Source organism: Lepidochelys kempii, chromosome 17, assembly GCF_965140265.1.
Source record: "Lepidochelys kempii isolate rLepKem1 chromosome 17, rLepKem1.hap2, whole genome shotgun sequence".
Taxonomy (NCBI): Eukaryota; Metazoa; Chordata; order Testudines; family Cheloniidae; genus Lepidochelys; species Lepidochelys kempii.
The window spans coordinates 1,681,446-1,694,168 of record NC_133272.1 but is presented as its reverse complement, the minus strand read 5'-3'; the positions used below and the strand labels follow the sequence as shown (position 1 = coordinate 1,694,168).

At 39.7% G+C, this 12,723-nt stretch overlaps 1 protein-coding gene across 7 annotated transcripts in view; it reads left to right on the top strand.

The window, feature by feature from the left end:
* FAM222B (family with sequence similarity 222 member B) overlaps window positions 1–12,723 on the top strand; it is a 47,660-nt gene that overhangs the window by 24,149 nt on the left and 10,788 nt on the right. For 5 of the 7 annotated variants that reach the window (XR_012155472.1, XM_073315920.1, XM_073315922.1 and 2 more), the window contains exon 2: window positions 8,365–8,492. Coding sequence is in view for 5 of the 7 variants with exons in the window: in XM_073315920.1 (XP_073172021.1) it covers window positions 8,411–8,492 (82 nt within the window). In the remaining 2 variants the exon portion in view is untranslated. Of the gene's footprint in view, window positions 1–8,364; window positions 8,493–12,565; window positions 12,620–12,723 lie in introns of those variants that run through there. The other 2 variants (XM_073315924.1, XM_073315925.1) reach the window with 2 other exon arrangements.

Below are 12,723 nucleotides of genomic sequence, written 5' to 3'. Positions count from 1 at the left end.
TATTGACGCTCTTAGAGAGATCTAGAAGAGGACCTTCTTGATTCAGACAACCAAAAAACTTTATATTGGTAGAAGCTGATAGGACACTTCAACTCATACAAAAGGCAGCTCTCCACTGTTCACTCTTTCTCTCCTTGTTTACTCCCCATACACTTGCTAGAGTGATTTATTGCCATATCAAGAAAAGCCGCCGCCTCTGTAACATTACTTTGCAATTTTTGACTTATAAAATATTAAAAGGTTGTTGCATGTGTTGTCTGTGAAAACAGTGCTGGTCTGATAGTTTAGTTATGAAAAATAGTTAGGTATGTCAAATATATTGTTCTTCTAGCAGGTTATAGCAGAGATACTACACAAGAATGTTTCCTTGTGGATTCCCAGAAATGGAGGGATGGTGGAGAAGGGGAGAGCAGGAAGTCTGGGAGATATGCTGATGATATCAGTCTAGACTTTCAGAGTAGCAGCCGTGTTAGTCTAAGAACAGGAGGACTTGTGGCCCCTTCGAGACTAACCAGTTTATTTGAGCATGAGCTTTCGTGAGCTACACGTGATGGAACTGACTGAAATTGTAATAAATACCAATGTCGGCTAGTGGGGATGGTGTGTGGTGTGTGTATCACATTTTAAGAGCATACACTCAGAGTGACGCTGCATTATGAAAGGAGACAAAAACGTAACACCTAACTAATACCACTTAGATATGCTGATTCCTAAATCACTGGCCTTCTCAAACCGACGTTTGTAATGCCCTGACCTTTTTGAAAATACAGAATTTTTCCTTTCAGTATTGTGTGAATTACGTAAACAATTCCTGCCTGTGTAATTGGTATGAATGTGTTCAGGAGAACATAATATATACTTCAAAAACTAGACTATGGGTTACTTTGGGAGAGCAAAAAAGGAATCAGAGTAGCAGCCGTGTTAGTCTGTATCCGCAAAAAGAAAAGGAGGACTTGTGGCTCCTTAGAGACTAACCAATTTATTTGAGCATAAAGTTCATGAGCTACAGCTCACTTCATCAGATGCATCCGATGAAGTGAGCTGTGAAGCTCATGCTCAGATAAATTTGTTAGTCTCTAAGGTGCCACAAGTCCTCCTTTTCTTATTGCAAAAAAGGAATGAGCTTCAGTGGTCTGTAGTTTTGTCTTTAGTGTCTTAACTGGGAGTAAACAAGACAGTTCCGCTAGAAGCATGAAAATCAGCTTGCATTCAGTTATGTTTGTAACAGGCACTTACATATGGTTGTACCAAAGCAACTTTACAACCCTAGTTTGTCCTGGAGCATTTTTTCAGGCTGAACTTACAGTTATGCAGTGTGTATTTGGGATTTTGTCATAATCATAATGCATTGTTACTATTTATTAAATTTAATGCAGTTTCTATATGAATAAGGGGAAGAAGTGAAGCACGTCCCTGAGCCATAGGTACTTAAAGCCCTCAGAAGGCTTAAGGGACCCCAGGGTGCTGGAAACTTTAAATAGTTTTGAGCTTTTCTTTTGTGTGAGTAGTTTCTGTTGCCTTCTCAAATCTCTGAGCTTTGTGACCTCAGTAGTGAAGGTCTATAGTTAATCCTGGAATTTCAAACATGCATGTTTATTTTCATGAGTCTAAAGTTAGACTTCACCAGCTTACTTTTTTCAAAATCAGACCTGTTTCTCATTTCATTGGCCTATGTCAGTTTTGTGGGGACCATTTCCTTTGCCTGCTTGAGAGTTTCAGGCAGTATGGTATGTTTGAAAGGTCAGCAAAAACTTTTAATTTGAGCATGTGATCTATTTATTTAGTGGCAGAACACGTAAATTAGAGTAATGGGACTTTGTTTCTAGCACTGGGCTGTTAAGAACAAGTAATTTACTCTATGCTGTACAAGATACCAGAGGCATCTGTGTTCCCTGATAGAACTGCTGCCTCTGAAGTTTGCTATTTTCTGGTTGATAAGCATAGAATTTTCTTGAAATTTTAAGCTCTACTATGGCAACCTCTGAGAAGTCTCTTGCTAAAACTGATGGAGCCCTTCCATCGATAGCTCAGTTTAGGATGAAGTTAAGTGTAGGTCACCTTGCCCTGTGGCAGCTGAAATAGTTGAGCCCACTCTGGAAATGGGGTACAGAATGCTTTCTACTACCAAGACAAAACAATACATACTCTCAGCCTTCATCATCTCAATTTATTGGTAACTTAATGGTAAAAAAAACATAGTAGGGGTGTTTGTGATTAGTCCAAAACAAAGCATTACAACTCAAGAATTCAGAATTAAGCTGAAAAAAACATTCAGTTAAGGCACCCAACCAGCCCTAACTCGGCCCTATAGTGATGTCCTAAAATAACGATGATGGCAGTCTAGTGTTGCGGTCCCAGATTAGATGTGATTGATTTTTAAAGAGTCAGTGTTTTTATCTTCTGACTTTAAAAATCACTAATGGAGATTTTTGTCTGGGGGGAATTTTAGTTTTAAAAGAATATTTTAAAATTTCATGAACAAGAAGCCCAAAGAGACTGCTATGTGCAATATTTCTAGTGATTAGATTATATGTAGTGTCAGCTCTAAATCTCTTTTTATATTTAACTTTTAAGGGCAGATTTAGTGATACATCAAGCAGCCAGAGCACCCAGTTAAGCTGGGTTTACAGCTGCTTTGCATTGTTGGAGCAGTGTAAAGCAGCCACAATATACTGGTGAATCTAGTCTTTCAGTCAATTGCAAATAAGCGGGCTGTGTTAGCGAGTGAAGAGCGTTGGGAGGGAGCAAAGAAAGCTCAGACTGAGTCCTAATGTGTCCTCTGCACAGTTCCCTCAGTTCCCACAACAGTGCTGCCTCAAAGGACAGTGATAAGGGGAGCCCTGCAAGCACTGATGCCCAAGAGAGTATGCAGCCTTGGAGTCTTCATAGACAGTGGCAGTTGGGCCTCATCTGCCAGTGAGAACTGTTTATACATATGGTCCAGTCTCTCTCCTACCACTGAGTCATTCCAACCAATAGAATTGATGCTTTTATTTCAGCTGGTGAGGAAGGGTTGAGTTGCTTCTGTCCCAATGGCCCACTTAAGAGTTAGTTGACCTTGTCTCTAGTCTATATAATTATAACACTTAGATAAAGTGACTGCATTACTCCATTATGGAGATCATTAAGGACAAAAAAAACCCTGACATACTAAATCTGTTAGAAGACATGTTAATTTTTAACTGATCAGCTAATGAATTTACTTGTAAAATCTTAGAATATTCATTGTGTTCTCAAAGAACTTGGGGAGGGTATACTGTATTTTTAATTTAAAAAAAATAAGAGATTGAAGCATGTCTTAAAGTACAAAATGAAGCTCAGCTTTAACTATGGAGTCATAACCAGCTCCTCCATGATACGTTTTCTTAGCACTGCCAGAACACCTACATTGTTTCTCTTAATAGCCACTATTTCCCTGGCCATTATGAATTAAATTATTGGCAGTCCGCCTACAGTGGAGACCAGGAAAAGGTGGTAATTCTTTTTAAAATGCTTCCATTTTAAAAAAAAATTCTCATATAAATAAAGCTCTTTCTTTAAGACATGTTTTGCCTTTGTCATCACAAATCTCCTGTGTACAGATCTCCTATATTTAAAGTGAGTAACTTAGCTTGTGGGCTCCTACACAGAATGAACTAGGCAAAGCTTATTTTTGCAGACTTTTAGTAAACATAAGGTCTGTGTGAGTTGGAGATTAAATTAGATTCTTAACTATGTAAATTGGTATGCTTTGGACACCAAGGAAATGCTGCTTTCCCATGATAGCAGTCTGACCACTCTGAACTTAATGCTGTCTTGGGCTGCTCTTAGCCACTTGTTCACATTTTGAATGTGTCGTCATCCTGTTTATTGCTGTAGGTACGTGTAAGGCATTGACGCTCTCTGTCGCACTTTAGCAAGAGGAAGAGTCACAATACTTTAAGACTATAATGATATTTAAAGACTGAACAGTTAAATAAGCCCTCTGCATATCTCACTCTAGTGTTACTTGTGCAGTCATAAAGTATTGTTAGTGCGGTTTGTACTTTATATGGTGGTGCTCCTTTCTTTAGGGGGTGTGCATACAAAAGTTGTTACATAAAACATTAGAGGCTAAGAGATACTTTAGCCATGAAATAAGAGAGAGCACCAGATCCTGGATTAGCCGCTGTTTTTTTCGGAGTACAAATGAGATGCTTACAGGACCTGATGATGATTGATTAAAATCCTCTGCATTGCTGAAGTTTGCATTGGAACTCTGTGAAGAGTAGACAATGAACAAAGATGACAGAGAAACAGGCCTCAGTTATGCCAGACTTGTGAAACTAATAGAAGAGTGAGGAAAGAGAGGGTAGATACTTTCTGCTGAATCTGAGCTTTTGCTTACTCAGGTGAAGCAGTAAAAGTGTATAAGGGAAGAATGCCAAAGTCTGTGGAAATTTACAATGTTTTTTGTCATCTTTGGTTTAAAAGGGATCTGAATGCTTATTTTGTCTTTCATTCTTGTTGGGTATAATTTGGAGGCGGGAACTGTCCACAGGATGCCAGGAAAGTTCTCATGGAATTCTGCAGCTTTGTTTATATTCATGAATAAGTTTCTTAAATGTAGAGGCTAAGCAATGTCTCTGTTCCTAAAATAATTTAATTTAAGCTCTGGATGTGGCAAGCCATCGCTGAGGGTTTTTTTTAAACCCCTTTAAATCCCATTGAGAACTCAGTCTGTTACAGGCTGAGGAAAAATTACAGTTCAGGTTTTGAGGTCTGAAAGAAAATGCAAGATTTGTGAGGTGAACACAGTTATTACCATCTATTAGTGATAGTCACAGTGAAGTTGTTCTCTTGGTGTTTTGCATAATTATCTGAATTCTGCACTGCCTGGAGAGTTCCATGTATTTATATTTCTCACAGGATTGCCAGTGAATTCCTTAGGTTTTCAAAGGGCTGTCTGTTTTGGGCTTGTCTGCCTTGATCAGTAGCGTGGAATAGTCATGCTGGCTTTCAGTGCCCTAAATTATGGTGAGCTCCACTTCTCCACTACTCACAACTGGCACTTGTTTGCACATGTAACTTAGTTGACAATAAGAAAAGGAGGACTTGTGGCACCTGGGAGACTTGCTTCTAATATTTTGAAAGTATTCATGCTATAAAGATGCAGCTTTTTCATAAACAAATATTTGCGGAGAAAAACCTATCGGATTTATGGTGCTTGGTTTTGATCAACCTTTGATCAGTTGGCTCAATAAGCAAGTTAATGTCTTGTACAAATTGACCAACTGTTATGACATGGAAAACTTTGGTTATGTCTACACTGCAGTTAACCTGCAGCTGGCTTGTGACAGCTGACTTAGGCTCAGGATAAGGGGCTGTTTAATGGTGGTATAGACGTTCAGGCTTGGGCTGAAGCCCAAGTTCTGGGGCCCTTCCACCTCATAGAATTTTAAAACTGAGAACTAAATTTAGAGTCAAGATCCATGCTTCTGGTTTCCATCACGTAGCCTTTAATGTATGGTAGTGGTGAAATGATCATTCATGGTTTCATTGGTTAAAACTGTCCCTTCAATGCAAAGCTGTTTGGGTATGTGTGCTTTAAGATGGGTATATCATAGAATCATAGAATATCAGGGTTGGAAGGGACCCCAGAAGGTCATCTAGTCCAACCCCCTGCTCAAAGCAGGACCAATTCCCAGTTAAATCATCAAGTATATCATGGAGTGTATGCCACAACTTGTATACCATTGGTGTCAATCCCATTGATCTAATGGGAACTGATTTAGTCAAATCCAGTTTCAAATTCAGAAACTTGTAGTACTCTCCAAAAAGGCATCTACATGGAGTTCTGGTACCCAAAGAGCTCCAAAGAGCCTCTACCTTCTTGTTGATAGCCCAAGGCTCTTAAAGATGAGAAAGACATAGAATGCTGCAAATGTTCTTCATTGCCTAACAGTAGTGGGCAATGAAGAACATTTGCAGCATTCTATGTCTTTCTCATCTTTAAGAACCTTGGGCTATGTCTACTCTACAGCTTACGTCGGCATAACTTCTGTCATTCAGGGGTGTGAATAAACCACCCCCCGAGCAACGTAAATTACTCTGACATAAGTGCCGGGTGGACAGTGCTATGTCAGTGGACGAACTTCTCCCTCTGACATAGCTTCTGCTGCTCGCAGGGGCTAGAGTAGTTAAGACAAAGAGGGAGCTCCCATCAGCTTAGAGCAGCTGCGTTAGAGAACTTATAGTGGCACAGCTGCATTGATGCAGCCGCGCTGCTGTAAACTCTCGAGTGTAGCCATGTTCTTAAAGTTTCTTCTACCTGTGATGGCCATAGCTGATCCCATTAGACCATAGAAGTTGCTAAACTTCCATGCCAAGATACAGGATGTTTATTCTCAACTAGTTTCCTTGTAGGGGTAGAGGTTTGTTTCAAGTGCTCCCAATGGCTTGAAAGGAATTTGTTAGAAAACTTAGAAAACTTTATCAACTCAAAACTATCAGTTGTGAAGTCCATCACTTTTCTATAAAATCTATCTTGAGCAGTCTGAGCTTTAGATATTATCACTAAGGTCCTGTTAACATGAGAATATAGCATCAATTTAACTAAAGGTGTGACTTCAAACCAGTATAGTTAGGGATTTGCACTGGTTTGCATGGACGCTCATATTTTGGTTTAGTTGAAGTTAACTGGGAATAAAAGTAAGCAAAACTGACATAAGACACTCTCTAAAATTTAACTGTACAGCTTTAATGTGTAGACGAGGCCTAAAAGTCTTACCATCCTATATTTTTCACCAATACGCATCACTGTGGAAACCCAGATTTTTGCCTGCCTTCTGTTAGCAGGTTTCAAGTTCATCATTCCCTTAAATAATTTACCTATGTGGTGCTGAAATTCCAGTGAAACATCTGCTCTTTGAGAGAACAGCATCTGGAGCAAACGGGATTAACCTGTTAGTGTGGTGGCTGGTAAATGCATACAGTCCACTGCCTTTATTTCCCCAAAGGCATCTTGTTGGAGCAGCAAGCACCTTGCATAGAAGGCTGCTTTTTCTGAAGGTGCTTGTTTTTGTTTAATAAGGGTTCCTGGCTCTACTGAGAGAAGCACTTCTCACAAGGTGGCTTTTTGTGCTTCTCTAAATGGTGCAAGAATATCAGTTTAACTTTTTTTTCCAGTATTTGTTTTCAAATTATTTACCTAGAGCAAACAAAACCCCTTCGTCACTTATCTGCTGACCTGTCATGCTGATAAATGGACCGCTGCATTCCATTAAAGTCAGGGTGTATGGTACTTGGTATGGCTTCTTGGTGACAGCTGATCATTTTTCATTTGTTGACCTATCTCTGTGTTACCTTCACAGTACGTTTTAAAACACAGGTTAGTCTTAGCCAACCTGACATAGTGCTGGACAATCCGATTGCATTTTCTACCGTTGTGTCCTCTCAGAATGACACCCAAGCAGACGTGTCTGGTGCTAGTTCATTTACAACTGGGGCAGCATCAATCTCACTAGCTGAGTCTTGTTAGTGTTATGAAGGGATTTAAAGACTGAGTTATCTGTGCTGCAAAAGTCATTTCTTAACTCTGCGCCTAGGTATAAATGCTTATAAGAGAATTGTTCTCTTTAGGTAGGTAGCTGATGTGCACCTAGAGTTTCTATCTTCCTTCGTTTTAGAAGTAGGTTTGATCTATTTAAATCCAAGGCTGAAAAGGCAAAATAGGTTCCCTATTAGGGGAGTTTTGTAACCCTGAAAGGAAGCATTGTGTATGTCAGTTTTGCTCCTCTGTGCAATGTGCTGCATGCCATATAACTCTAGCTGTGGGTTATTCACCCGTCTTGTAACCTTCAGGGACGCTGTTTTGCTTATAGATAAAATAACTTTATTGCCTGGGTTTATTAGGTTGCAGTTGTGCAGCTTTCTCCGTTATTCAAGGACTACAGCTGTTCTATATCTTATCTTTGAACGGCAGCTTGGTAACTCTTTTTATGCAATTCGGTAGAACCACAGTAGGATGGCCTGTCATAGGAAACCCAGAACTATTTTTTTCCCCTTCAGAATAACCCTGCAAATGCAAGTGCCAAAATTTGCCGTTTGTAGGTTAAATGGTAGAAACGTTCCAATGCTGGTGAATGCTGTTAAGTGTTGGCATTTTTCATTTCCCAGTTAGTGTACAGATGCGCCATATTAAAATGTCAGTTTAACCATCACCACAGTTGGAAAGTACATTGTTGCTATAGATAAGAATAAGATATATTTTTAATCAACAATACTGCTAATTAAATTGCATCGGTGAAGCATGGGTCCCTCTTTCACATAGGGTTGGCTGTTTGCTTCTGTTTCATCTCAGTATTATCTGTGTATTATAACCTTGAATTGTCTTTGTTGTTGCAGTGTGCGGAGGAGTGAATGCCCCATGTTGTGTTAGTGCCTGTCTGCCATGCTGGCCTGTCTACCAGGACCAGGTGACCTCTCCTCTCAGCTTCTTTCTTACCCGCAGATGAACACTGGACTTCAGAAATGTGAGTGATGTTTTGCCTTCAGGACGAGGTTAATTGTTAAATCTGGCACTAGTATAGCTATGAAATAAACATTTAGGTACAGCGGAAAATCTCTTTAATATTTTGTCTTTTATGTTTTGTCGTGCCTTCAAGGCATCCATCAATAATGGTTGTGAGAAACCACTCTCAAAGTTCAAGCATTAGCAGCTAGCCTTCCCTTTCCAGTGTTTGAGAGGTTAATTTTAATCATAGCAGTACAACACACTTGAATTCTTGCCTCTTTACTAAAAGCATTAGGCAGTGAAACCGTACATATTGATTTGGCTCTTAATAGAATTTTTTTTCTGGTTCCTTTTCACCAAATTGAATTGAAAAGCAGACCCCAATAGCTGTTAAATCATTCTTAATGCAGAGTTGTTGCAGTTTGTTTTGTTGATATAGGGATATATCGCATTCTGATAAAACACAAATATTTGTAATCTGGCCAGTATTTCCAGTATTCAGAGTGCTGTCTCTCCATCCTGCTGTCTTTCCTGTGGCTTTGAAAGTTCTTGCATAGAATTACGGCAGTAACCAACACATTTACTTTCACTAACCTCTTTCATCCCTGTGACATTTTCACTGATATTTCAGGAGAACCTTCTATTCAGATCCAAGCATTAGTTTATTAGGGAATAGTTTAAATCATCCTCTCTTTGCCCCCCCTCCCCCACTTCCCCTCATCCTCCTGAGATCCCTTGAGTCACAAATTGATTCCACAGTTGGGGTGGCAAATAAGAAACTATTCCAAGAATGTTTATTAAAGAACTGGGCATAATGATCTCCTTACAGAAATGTAGTTTAGCCTGTCCCTAGTATCTGCAACTTGTACAAGGGGAAAATTCATATCTCTTCATTTAGCTTTTGGTTTTGGACTTGCTATCACCTTTTTAAATCAAATAATTTACACTCCGATTATAGTCAAACTAAACAACATGTTATGGTCCATGACTTGCTAATGAAATTTGGCATGGGAATATTGAGGAGTAAAGGTAATAGTCTACTAGTTATGTAACTGGGGCATACCAGAAGAGAACAAATTCTTGAGATGTGTGTGTCTTACATCACTGTATTTGTAATTTCCCCAAATGTGCTTTGTAATTGTAGTAACAGTTGTGACATTAACACAATTAATATTAACAAGCAGTGGGAAGGACTTGAAGCCAGCCTAGGGAAAGAACAAGTTAAAGAATATTGAGATGTATTCAAGTCATTAGGGCCTGATAAAATTTAGGGTACTAAAGGAACTAGCTGAAGCAATCTCAGCACCATTAGCAGTTATTTCTGAGAACTTATGGAGAATGGACTAGGTCCCAGAGGACTGGAGAAGGGCATACATAGTACCTACCTTTCAGAAGGGGAACAAAGAGGTGCTGTGAAACTATAGACCAGTCAGCCTAACATCGGTACCTGGAAAGATACTGGAACAAATTATCAAACAATCAGTTTTTAAGCATCTAGAAGATAATAGGGTTATAAGTATAGTCAGTGTGGATTTGTCAAGAACAAATCATGCCAAATCAATCTAATTTCCTCCCTTGACAGGGTTGCTGTCCTAGTGGATAGGGAAGTTGTAGATGTGATATATCTTGATTTAAGTAATGCTTTTGACAGTCCCACGTGACATTCTCATAGGCAAACTAGGGAAATGTGATCTAGTTTAAATTACTGTAAAGGTGGGTGCAAAACTGAAAGATAGTATCAATGATTTGCTGTCAAGCTGGGGGCATTTTTCTAGTGAGATTCCATGGGGTCTGTTCTGGTCTATTCAATATTTTCACTAATACTCTCCCCTCCATTGTGCAACTATCTTTGTATAAATTTTGCAGATGACGCCAACCTGGCACTTTTTTGAGGACAGGATTTGAATTCAAAACAACCTGGAAAGTTGGAGAATTGGTTTGAAATCAACAAGATGAAATTCAATATAGACAAGTGCAAAGTACTACACTTAGGAAGGAAAAAATCTAATGCACAACTACAAAATCTGGAGTAAATGGTTAGGTGGCAGCACTGCTGGAAAGGATATGAGGGTATAGTGGGTCACAAGTTGACTGTGGCTATGTCTACACTATGGCTTATGTTGGCATAACTTATGTTGCTCGGGAGGTGAATAAACCACCCCCCTGAGCGACATACGTTACACAGACATAAGCGCCCGTGTGGACAGCGCTATGTCGGCGGGAGAACGTCTCCTGCCAACAGAGCTCCCGCCACTTGTGGAGGTGGTTTTATTATGCTGACAGGAGAGCTGTGTGTGTGCAGGCAAGCCCTGTGAGTCAGCATTGTGGTGCAGTTGCAAAAAAGACTAATAGTATTCTGGGGTGTATTAACAGAAGTGTCCTATGTCAGACTCGGGAGGAGATTGTCTTGCTCTACTCAACACTGGTGAGTCCTCAGTAGAATACTATGTCCCCTTCTGGGCACCACGCTTCAGGAAGGATATGGACAAACTGGAGAGAGTCCAGAGGAGAGCAACAAAAACAAAAAGGTTTAGAAAAGCTGACCTATATGGGGAGACTTTAAAAAAAAAAAACTGGGCATGTTTAATCTTGTGAAAGGAAGACTGAGGGGGCCCGTCCTCAAATACGTTAAGGGCTGCTCTAAAGAGCACTGTGATTGGTTTTCCATGTCCACTGAAGATAAGACAAGAAGTAATGCACTTAATCTGCATCAAGGGAGATTTAGGTTGATATTAGAAAAAACATTTTTGGATAGTTAAGCACTGGGATAGGCTGCCAAGGGAAGTCGTGGAATCCCCATCATTGTCGGTTTTAAGAACGGTTAGATAAACTTCTGTGAGAGATGGTCTAAGTATAATTTGTCCTGTCTCAGTGGAAGGGGCTGGGCTGAGCAACTTCTCAAAGCCCGTGCTAGCCGTACATTTCTGTGGTTGCAGCAAGAGGATGTGCCCAGAAAGGGGCTTTCACAATGTGATATGCAGGTAGACTGCCATCTAATAGCATTCTCTCCCCCCCTTTTTTTTTTCCCCTCCTTTCCATCTTATTAATATATGTAGCATTATGTCTTTTCAGCTGAATATTGCTGACTAAAACTACATGGGAGGGGAGAGAACTTAGTGCACTTTCTTACGAAGAAAACCTACAATTTGTTAAAAAGCTTCCTTGGAAGCTTCCTACTGAAAGGGCAAATTAGTGAAATCTTTTAACATGTTTGTTTGGTGAGATGAGGGTGTGAATTGTAGGCCAATTTCATACTGCATTAGTTCTATATTTTCTAAAGGTAACAGGAATATCTGTTAGCTAGCAATATCTCTTAGCCTGATATTGCCGGCTCTTTCCAGGCACTGCTTGACACTGGACTGAAAGCAGTACCATAACCTCATTTAGGACTTGTCTACACAGGGAAAAAGCCTGCAGTAGCTACTCCCACACTTACTCTTGCTATTCACTTCATGTCTTAGTGCACAATAATTTACTGCACTTCGGAAGCACATTAAGCTAAACTGTTCAAGAAGTGCTCAGTAAGCGTGTCCACAAAGGGAGTTAGCGCTGAGTAGCTCGTGCACTATAAATTTTCACCCTAACTTGCTGCTCACTAATTTTCCTAGTGTAGACATGCCCTTAGTGAAGAGTTTAGGTACTGTGTTTAAAAGAATTTAGCACATAAAGTGGCTGGCAGATGTTTAAACGCCACTAATGCTTAGCAGTTCCAGTTAGCTCTGATTTATATTGAAAATCAAAATGGCCCCTCTGCGGCAGATGCGTATGAGATTATTTGGTGCATTTCTCCACATCCGGTATATGCATAAATAGTCTTGCTCCTGGCCAAAGGAAAGCTGAGTTAATAAGCATTTTTAATGAACAATGTGTGGGGGGGTTTTTTTGTTTAGGGATAGCTGGAGAAGAGGATTTGAAATAGTCCCATGCTTTTTATAGAAGCCTTAAGAAACTCTCTAACTGTACCAGATAACTTTTATTAATAGAAGTCCAGAAAGCCTGAGGAATTGTTCTAGATATAGCTCTCTGGATCACATTGGTCTTGCATTCTATTTAAAGCTCTACATAGTTACTTTCTTTTCTGTCCACCTCCAGGTGAAGGGCTTTTTTCCAAGGCTACTGCATGAAGGCAGAGGTGCTAGATGACTTGTAAATATTTTGTCTTTTTGAAACTGATAATGTATCAGTATTTCTATTTATTTATTTATATATATGTTTATTTATTTTAAAGACTTTGCCAAAAAAACCTCAAT